Raw genomic sequence first — 10,598 nt, 5'->3', positions numbered from 1 at the left:
AAGAGGAAGCCGTGTTTTTTTTATTATTATCTTAAAACCCAATAATTTATATAATATTTAACAAAGTGCCTTTCATTTTAATAAATAACCAATTATAACTTACTCTCCTTTTATTCTATAATTATATACTAAATAATTTACTACCCCATAAACTTCATAAAATAATATTCAAACCTATTCCAAAGTCTTATTCTCTCATTCGACTTTAAAATCCCAGTTATCCATTCTCGGGTCGATATCACGTAATTAAATAATTTCTCCGAGAAACCGAAAATAATTTCAAATATTTCAATTTTATAAATAATAAAAATTAAATATTTGGGAGGAGATGTGACATACCGTGCATACCAAATTCTGGCATAACCCACATCCGCTCTTCGGAGGTCGGGATACATAATCTATACCCATTGTTTAAGTCAACCCAAGACTCTAGTTTGGTCATATTTAATCTATGGTTAGTAAAAAGGCTTATTTAATCAAGGCTGCTACCCTGGAGGAACTCAAGACGACCAAGTTCTAAGCTTTCGCGAAGAACTCTCTCTATACTCCAATGTATGAGGGCTGAGCGGGGGAGATTCCTTCGAAGCTACTTCGACGCCAGAGAAGATCTCATCTTCATTCATAAAGTCGAAGGATTTACACGAATTCAAATTGGAAATCTCAAGATTATCTAAGTTTATGGCAGATTCTTCGTCGCCCTCATCTAAAGGGCGCTTCTCGGGATTGCGAAAGAGATCGGATGAAGCAGAAGTCGGTTTAGCCATGGAATCGAATAAAGAAGGAACTGTAAAGATGTTAACGCGGACAGCCAAGACTCAAAAACAAAGGATACAAACCAAGATTACGACACTAAAACGTTAAAGAGTTAATCAGAATAAAGCTTTAAGTTACAGAAGACTTACAGGAGTGGAGACGCCGGAAGAAAAGCACGGTCCTTTTAAAAAAAATATTGTAGCACCTGTTTGATATGATAGAAGAGAGGGAAGGTGAAAAGACTTCTCATATTTAAAATCAATACACATTGGATTGCTAATCATTACACGCCCCCTAAACATACAACTAAATGATGACAACAAAATAATAAAAGGAAGCATGTAAAAAAATATATAATAAAAAAAAATCTTAATGTGTTATCTTTTAGCTTATTCTCTATTTTGGTCTTTATTTTGTATTTTTTACAGGTTTTAATAAGGAACTATAGCAGCAAATCTAAAGATATTGCAATAATATTCGTGGGGGACAAATGTTGGGCCTGAGAATAAAGAAAGAGAAAGAAGGGCTATAGATAGGGACTTTAATATATAATCTTGTAATAAGAGGCCCAATAGGGGTCCAATTGTAAAGGGAAAAGCCCATTAAGGATCCCCTATAAATAGAGACTAGTTGCCCTATATGAAAGGCGTTGGAAAAATAGTATCAATAGAAGAGTGTTGTTCCTCACTTAAATATGATTCAATATTAGAATCATCACAACTACATTTTTCTTGTTAGAGTATATATACATTTTATCAATCACAAACTGCATTAGTGTTTTCATCTGGAAATGTGTGATTTTAGAACGAACTGTAAGAGTAATTAACATGCTTGAGCCAGGGGTGTACACGGATCGGGTTGGGCGGGTTGGGAGAATTTAGCAACCCAATCCAATTAATTCGGGTTATCAAAATTTCAACCCAACCCAAACCGTTTAAATTTGTAACCCAAACCAATTTGTATACTTCGGTTTGGTTCGATTTGGATCGGTTTGATCGGTTTATTAAACTAGTTTATAGCCCGTGCTTTGCACACGGTGAGCTCAAAAATTATTTAATAAAATAAATTTATAATTTAAATTGAATAATATGATTATGAAAGATTAAATTATCTATATAATAAGTGTATTACATCTACATAATATGATAAATTTATTTAAGAACTACTTCCGTTACATATGTTATTTTTATGTTATATATTTATGAGATTAGTTCTATAAATAGATCTGTTAAAATTTAAATTTTACTTCAAATTTGTATTAAAAACTTACCATAAGTGGTTTTAAAAAAAAACTTACCATAAATAACACAATTCATATTTAAAATTGTATTGTAAAGTTTCTATAATTAAAATGGGTCATAATAATTAAAATGGGTCATAATAAGTACATGGATCTTTTATGAACCTAATATGGATACCAAACATAAAAATGGATAGTCCACTGGGTCAAATTAAAGTTAAAAATCATATCTGAACCAAAATATGGATACCGAACATTAGGAAAGGGTTATCCAGCAATTTATAATATATAGATATACAAAATTAATATAAAAAATTATAATAAAACATAAGGTTTTAAAGTTTAAAATACTTGAAAATAGTTCAAAATAATATTACAATCCTTCATATTGAATAATCTTAAACATCTAATTTTCGACATCAAAAGTACTAATAATATTGTTTACACTTTATATATTGGAATTAATCATAAATGCAAAAAATATAACACTAATCAAACATCTATTGTTATTACGAAATGAACTATGAACACGGAGGTTATAAGTTACATTTAAAGTTAGAGATATATGGATTTATGTAAATGGCTTAAACATAATTTTGGATTAACTTATTAGCATGTACATATATATTTTAATCGGGTTGGGTTGGATTGGTTTAAAATTATCGAAAATCATATCCAACCCAATTAAATCGGGTTGACATTTTTTCAACCCAACTATATATCTGGTTGAAAAAAATCGGTTCGGTTCGGCCGAAATAGGGTCGGTTCGGTTTGGATTGGTCGGGTTGGCCAAACCGTGTACACCGGTAGCTTGAGCAAACGGCATTTTAGAAGGTGAAGTGAAACCTTTCTCGGGGTTAAGTTCAACTAAACAATTGAGCTCCCTGTTTCTGAATGACTCTGGTGGAGGTTTCTGGAATTTATATCAGCTCAACATTTACGAAAGGATGTTAATCATCCAGGTGTACAGTGTAAATACATCGGACATTCTTCAACACATCGGACAGCTTAGCTTCTTCCACGTCCGCATCCTCATCAAAACTATAGCTTCTTTTTGGCTTCTCTTTTTCTTGATTTTTCAGTAAGTGACCCCTTTTACTTGTAGTGATCAGATAGTAGATCATGCAAACCTATGATCTTCTTCCTAAAAAAGCAAACATAAATTGAACATAAACTACACGGTTTAGCAATTTTTCAGAAACCATTGCATCCTAATAGCATCTCCAAAATCCATCTACAACGGTATATTCCCCTTATCTATATATATAATCAATCTTTTGATGTTGACTATAATTGTTGAACCACCACAAACCTCTAATAAATCTGTAAAAAAAAATTATTCATTTATTATCATATTGAAGTAATATATTATATTTATAACAACATAAAATTTTAATAACATAATCTTTTTAAAATATAGCTAACCAATATAGCTAATACCATCGAAGTACAATGTCTTACCGATTCAACAAATTTTACATATTGTTTTACAAGTCTGGTTTGGCCAACCAATTATAACCAATACCGTTAGAGATGAAACTAGAAAACTCTCTTATTGTACAACTGGGAGGAAGATACATAAGAGTACTAAACACTATTTAGTGGTAATAGTCAAACTACTACTTGACTGTTAAAATAACAAACCAAATTAAATTATTTTGGTCTGAAAATTTGGTTATATCATTAAAATATATTTATTTTGACATCCATACGGTTGGATCAATTCGAATTAATTTTAAACAAGTCGAGATACTAATACAGGACTAAACACTAGTTACTAGTACTAGTCAAACTAATACTTGATTGTTAAAATAACAAACCAAATAAAATTATTTTGATCTGTAACTTTGGTTATATCAATAAAATGTATATATTATGACATCCATACGGTTGGATCAATATAAAGTATATTTAAAATAATCAAAACAACGAATCAGGACTAACCACTAGTTAACGGTAATAGTCAAACTAATACTTGACTGTTAAAATAACAAACCAAATAAAATTATTTTGATCTGAAAATTTGGTTATATCATTAAAATATATTTATTTTGACATCCATACAGTTGGATTAATTAGAAATAATTTTAAATAAACCGAGACACCAATACAAGACTAAACATTAGTTACCAGGACTAGTCAAACTAATGTTTAACTATTAAAATAGCAAACCAAAAAAAATTATTTTGATCTAAAACTTTGGTTATAAAAGTAAAATATATATTTTATGACATTCATACGGTTGGATCAATTAGAAATAATTTTAAATAAATCGAGACACCAATACAAGACTAAACATTAGTTACCAAGACTAGTCAAACTAATATTTGACTATTAAAATAGCAAACCAAATAAAATTATTTTGATCTCAAAACTTTGGTTATATCAATAAAATATATGTTTTATGACATCCATACGGTTGGATCGATATAAAATATTTTTAAAAAAATCGAAACAACAAATTCGGACTAAACACTAGTTAACGCTAATAGTCAAACTAATGCTTGACCATAAAAAAGAAAATCAAATAAAATTGTTTTTGATGTAAAACTTTGGTTATATCATTAAAATATATATTTTATGACATCCATACAGTTGGATCGATGAAAAATATTTTAAAAAAAATCTTAACTAAAATATAATTATGAAGCCCCTTTTTTAAAATTAGAAACTAAAATATAAAATTTCTTAATCACGTCAAAATATATCACATATGCTATGCAAAATGATCGTTGGAAGATAAAAAAAAACAGTGAAGTCGGATTTTTTTAAAAAAATCATACCTATATAAAAATATTTAGGATATATTAGAATTTTTTTGAATTTTAACGAGCGAGTTCGAGCCAAGCCGAGCCGAGCCAAGCACGAGCCGAACAACCCAAAACTCGGCTCGAGCTCAATTTGCTTAACGAACACATTTTTCTGTTCGAGCTCGAGCTCCAGTTCGTTAATTGTTCGGCTCGAGCTCGATTTACTTAACGAACTTATTTTTCTGTTCGAGTTCGAGCTCCAGTTCGTTAACGAGCTGAGCCGAACGAACTAAGAGTCGAGCTTGTTCACGAACAGCTCGGTGTGAACAGCCCAATGATACCCTACTGAAAAGTCAGAAAGAAAGAGGACAATCTAATACGTGACTTACTCTGAGAGTCATCAATTCTATACACAATTGAAAGTTGTTGTATAAGTTGACCAAAACTTGAAAAACCATATACTGTATTCACAATCCATTGTCATAAAACTAAAGCGTAAGCTGACTGAGCAGTGAGCACAACGAGAAAAACATTTTTCCTCGCATAAATAAAAGCAAGATTTACATAGCAAGTATAGTAGAAATACTATAATCAAATAAACTGGCCTTCCAACTTATAATTTCTTAATGCATCAAAGACAAACACCACACATTTTCTTATACACACATGTAAAACCACAAAATATAAATAATATAATAAATATATATATATATATTAATTATAATAAAATTGAATGAAGAGAATCTCCAAAATAAGACTACTAAGAATCGTAGCCTTAACTTAAGATTAAAGTGAAAGTCACTCATGGAATTTCCGATTAGAGCTTTAAACTAAAACATCATCACTAACATTTGCATAATCACATATGTGTGACCGGCAATATCTGACAGCTGGGCAAAATGGTTTAAAGAGGATAATCTGCTTGACAATCTTATCCTTCATTTCTCTAAGTTTCTTCTAGGAACTTCTTGTATATGTCCCTCTCTCTAGTTCTTAGCACCAAAGCATGCAGCAGCCAGAATCAAGAAAGATTGCCTATAACAATGAGTACTAATGCAAGTCAGCCCCCCCCCCCCTTGATGATCTGTGCATGTTTTTGCGTGAAAGATCTTTCAGTACTGCCTCGTGATTATACAAAATTCCGATGATCCTTACGTTTAGTAAGAACTAACCAACGACCCTACATCGAACAATGTACGTAGCTCAGTGCTACAAGACATTATTAACGGAAATGAAAATCCAATTATTACAGATGCCAATATCCCCGCCCGGGACAGAAAAGGCTACAAGGAGGTGACCAACTCATGACCAGAAGAGGAAGAGTGTTGTCAAGAGGCCTGGGAAATTTGCTTGAAAAATGTGCTCTTATCATAGCCTAAAGAAGCTAATCTCCTTGGAGTATATCCTTCAAAACTTAATTATGAGCAACCGATAACTCAAAAAACAAGAATAAATTAACTAAGGCCACGTTTAATTTTTGACCCTTTGATTCTTTTTATCCTCAAATAATGAATTGTAAGCAGATGAATAACATGTGATCATTTATGTAAATGAAAAAAAAAACAGATTAATCACGTTGGGAAAAAGGAGATATGCCCCAGTTATTGAAACGGTTCCCCTGATCGTTGTCAAATACCTATGTGCCAAGTGTACATTTAAAAATTTTCTGGATAATAAAATAAAATTCTGTATGTGTACATGTACGTGTGTCCACAAATTAAAATATGACAAATGTTAGGTCACCAAATGCTGAGTTTTTTCTATACCTATGCATATTTGCAAATTGCAATAACACCATTTGAGAGAATCCTCTATTCTATATTCTTTAAATTATTATTCTAAAAAGTAAAATTATTACATTTTTTAACATACATACCAAAAAATGTTATAACACTAATCGTTTATGTTCAGTTGAATATTTGTATCTGTTAGAATTTGCAGCTCAGGTGGTCGTTGTACACAAATTAAGTTTACTCCTAAATATTCTTATTTAATGAATGTTCTTCTACCATTAAATCTAGTTTTTCTCCAAAATAACTCAGCTCAACCAAAACTGCCTGCATTTACCAATACAATATCCTTAAAAAAGAAGATTATAACATTTATTTTAATTATGTTTCATAAGCAAATAGGATTTAAAAATATATACACACCCCTCTTCTTTTCAATATCATTACTTGCTTGTTTTGTTTGATAAGCAAAAATGAACCACCACCGAACCCAATCAGTGTCTTTCAATCTCTGACATTTGAAAACTCCTTTTTATCTAAACTCAACCTCATTCAATATTCCTAAAAAAGGGTTGTTAAGATGTTGGAGTTGATCAAGAAACCAAACACAAAAAACAGAGGAATTGTTGTAAAAATGAGGTTTCTGCACAACAGAAAATCACAAAAATGAAAAGACAACAACAATGTTTTGGTACAAATATTTTAAATGTTTTTTTGTCAAACCCCCAAACTATTTTGGGACCCCTGATAGGCTAGTATTGACAATCATATTGTGCAATAACATTGCATTATTAGCTATAAAAGTTGAATAAGTGAAAGAATAAGATATTATAAAGCCTATTTATTTTATATATTAAGTTTTAAAAGTTGAAAGAGTAATTAATTTATTTTATGCTAGTATTGACAATCATATTGTGCAATGACATTACATTGTTAGCTATAAAAGTTGAACAAGTGAAAGAATAATATATTATAAAGCCTATTTATTTTATGTATTAAGTTTTAAAAGTTGAAAGAGTAATGAATTTATTTTATGCATTAAGTTTTTTGTTGAAAAAATCTTTTAAAAAAAAAGTTGAAAGAGTAATGAATTTATTTTATGCATAAAGTTTTTCGCTAAAAAAATCTTAAAAAATAAAATAATCCGACCTGCCGGATTCGAACCAGCGACCTAAGGATTACTATTGGAACAACTACAGTCCTCCGCTCTACCAACTGAGCTAAGGTCGGACATGGTTGCAATTGAAACTCATAGTATTCACTCTTTTAATAAATTAAATGATTTGGCCATTTGGACTTTAGTTTCTGGGTGTACATTCTATTGAAGTTTTATATTAAGCCCATTAATTAAACAAACTTGTGAAGTGGGTTCAACTTATCTTTGTAGTTTTTTTAAAAAAATTAAAATATTTTTCATATGTACATCCCAATTGTAATGTAAAATATTAGTATTTTCTTTGAACCTACCCTACAACCATATTTAAGATCCTCCCAAAATAAAAGAAATACTTATATACATTTTCACTAAAGACACATGATCTTTCTAGCTACCTCGTTAAAATCACTAAAACCAATGTCAATATGTCATTGAAGTAATTATGATAATAAAAGTTTTTAAAATATTTCTGAGAAGAAAGTAATAATAAATATATAGATTTATATATTATATATTTTATGGTTAGACAATATTCTCATACATTTTCCATATGAGATGCTCCAATCATTTGGAAACCAACTTATGCTCCACTTGACAAACAACAAATAACACAAACATAACTCTCTTACAATTTCGGAGGCTTGGGCGATCAAACTAAATCTTGCTCATATTTTGTAGCAACTGGCCCCATCTCAAGCCATCCAATCACACTCTCACTTTTTAACATTCACAAATACACCACACATTTAACATCCCCCCACAAACCTTTTTAACACTCAGGTGTATGCTTATGGTCTCTACTAGAATCTCGGCAATAATCATACACCTTATAATTCCTCTGCACCCATGCCATTGCTGCATACTGCTGGCGACTAAGACCACCAGTTCTTGCCGGAGACGCGGAAGCGGGGCGGCAAGATGCAGGAGCATTAACGCCACATCCAGCAATCTTGAAGTTATTGTACTTGCCTACGAATGGTTGATATCTATAATCTGCTTTATACTTTCCTCCTTCAGTGGCCCATGATGAAGCATCCCAAATTGAACCATAAGCCCACATAGGCTTCAATGGGAATGTTTCATCAGATTTTCTTGCATATCTTCTAATAGGCACATCATCTACAAAAAATCTGCATTTAACACATACACCATGCACCAAATATTATTTTGTCAGCACCTGATAATTTGAAAGTGAAAGCAACTAAGCCAGACTAATGAAGTGATATGTGTATGGTGCGACATGTATCAGGTCAATATCAAGTAGTGATTTCAGAATCTAATAACATTTTCATGGGATTCGCCATGAATTTTATATGTTTTTCTCTTCTGTCATTTACACTCTTGTAAAAGGAAAAGAAACAAAAGCTGTATGGTCCATAGGAGTTAGGACAACTACAATAATTTGACCATACATGATTGACTAATTAATATAATATCATCTTAAAATAATTATATGATTAAACTAACAATTTTACATTCTATCTACCCTTTACCTGCTAAATCTTTTGTTTTATCATACAGATGTTAACATGTACGTATACGTGTATCTTTTGCATGCAAGGATATAAATTAGTATTATATAGACATGAAGAAAATTGGAGGCCATGGATAAAAGACAGATAGAGAATATATAATACATGATTTCAGAAGGGTTCCATAGAATAGCATAGTTGTGAAAATCTTTCGTTGGATCGAACCAAAGATGAAACTTCATCTCCCTTCCAGTAACAGTACTTCCATCTCCACTTCCTTTCATCCAAACATTAGTTTGAAGTGTATAAGGCTTGCCTGGTGTTGTTCCTAGGAACTCAAGATCAATCTCATCATGATCTCCCGGGTAGGCTTCATTGTTAGATAACTGACCATACCAATATTAATCAATACAACCGTGCATCACTCAAATCAATTTTTTAATAATAACAAATTTATTTATATAATAAAATGATTTTCAATCAATCACTTTCATCATAATTTATTCAGTTAAAAAGTAGGTATTTGATTATTACTTACGTAAAAACATGTTATAACTCCTGCCGTATAACCTGGTTGGAGCTTCATAGCAACACCAAAGTAACCCCACTTGTACGAATTAATTGATTTGAAACCGCTTCCTACATTCACAAATAGAGCAAAAAAAATAAATCTACAATATGTTTCAGCAAATATTTAAACTAAGAATGACAAAATACACATGCAAATGTTGCATTAACCACTACAACACATAAGGTTTTTTACTACAGGAAATTTACACAGCATTTACGAAGGAAAATTTCTGTTGTTTATAGTCCAGTTGAAAGTGAAACAAGTCATGTTTGTGTGTGTGTGTATGAGAGAGAGAGAGAGAGAGAGAGAGAGAGAGACCGGAGCTTCTATCAAGCCAAACAGTCAAGGAGTTATGGTCTATAGTTTGATGCTGAGCTCCCCAACGACTCCTAAAGCCTTGATTAAAACCTATAGAACGAACCCTAGAACTAGGGTAATATCCAGGTGAAGGTGGACCCTGAGCATAACTTGTAGATGAGTACAAAAAAACCACAAGAAAAAAGCTAAGGAGAGCCATGAAAAACAAGATAAATAGACAATGTGAACTCCAAAAATACAATGTGTTTGGACTAAAGAAGATAAATAGAAGTAAATGACTTGTTGAAGAGAGTATGGAAGCACATAAGATGTATATATAGAAGAATACCGGTGCATATATGTAATGGTCCTACAATGGATATACTAATGTGATAAGGAGGTTAAGGGAAGTTAAACAAATGGACAAAGTAAGACCATGCATATCGATAAATAATTAAAAGGTCAAAAATTGCATGAGACAAGGTTGTTGTTTAGATCATTCAGTCAAGGTAGCAATGTATGTAAAAGGAAATATAAAATACAAAGAGGTAAAAAGTCATCACCTCGCTACTCTTATAATAAACTTTTTTACCATGTTAAGATAAGCAAAGTCTACCCTCCAAGCGTCC

At 31.4% G+C, this 10,598-nt stretch overlaps 1 protein-coding gene and 1 non-coding gene across 2 annotated transcripts; both read right to left on the bottom strand.

Moving 5' to 3' along the window:
* Nucleotides 1-7,616: 7,616 nt before the first annotated feature.
* TRNAY-GUA (transfer RNA tyrosine (anticodon GUA)) lies at nt 7,617-7,703 on the bottom strand. Its single transcript is given in 2 exon segments — nt 7,617-7,652; nt 7,667-7,703. It is a non-coding gene; the product is annotated as a tRNA-Tyr (tRNA).
* Nucleotides 7,704-8,110: 407 nt separating this feature from the next.
* On the bottom strand, nt 8,111-10,260 carry LOC141707406 (putative xyloglucan endotransglucosylase/hydrolase protein 32). The gene is made up of 4 exons (XM_074510547.1): nt 9,991-10,260; nt 9,640-9,740; nt 9,267-9,487; nt 8,111-8,759 (listed from the first exon to the last, which is right to left on the bottom strand). The coding sequence occupies exons 1-4, from the start codon at nt 10,187-10,189 to the stop codon at nt 8,399-8,401; spliced, it is 882 nt and encodes a 293-aa protein (XP_074366648.1). The 5' UTR covers nt 10,190-10,260; the 3' UTR covers nt 8,111-8,398.
* Between the last annotated feature and the right edge of the window lie 338 nt (nt 10,261-10,598).

This window comes from Apium graveolens, chromosome 2 (assembly GCF_009905375.1).
Source record: "Apium graveolens cultivar Ventura chromosome 2, ASM990537v1, whole genome shotgun sequence".
NCBI lineage: Eukaryota > Viridiplantae > Streptophyta > Magnoliopsida > Apiales > Apiaceae > Apium > Apium graveolens.
Note: the sequence above shows the minus strand (reverse complement) of the source record. Positions and strands in the feature narration are given on the sequence as shown.

Coding starts and splice junctions, on each gene's coding strand:
- LOC141707406 (XM_074510547.1), bottom strand. CDS start 10,189: ATGGCTCTCCTTAGCTTTTTTCTTGTGGTTTTTTTGTACTCATCTACA. Junction 9,741..9,990: donor TTGGCTTGATAGAAGCTCCG/GTCTCTCTCTCT, acceptor TTGTGAATGTAG/GAAGCGGTTTCAAATCAATT. Junction 8,760..9,266: donor TGGAACCCTTCTGAAATCAT/GTATTATATATT, acceptor TGTTAAATGCAG/ATTTTTTGTAGATGATGTGC.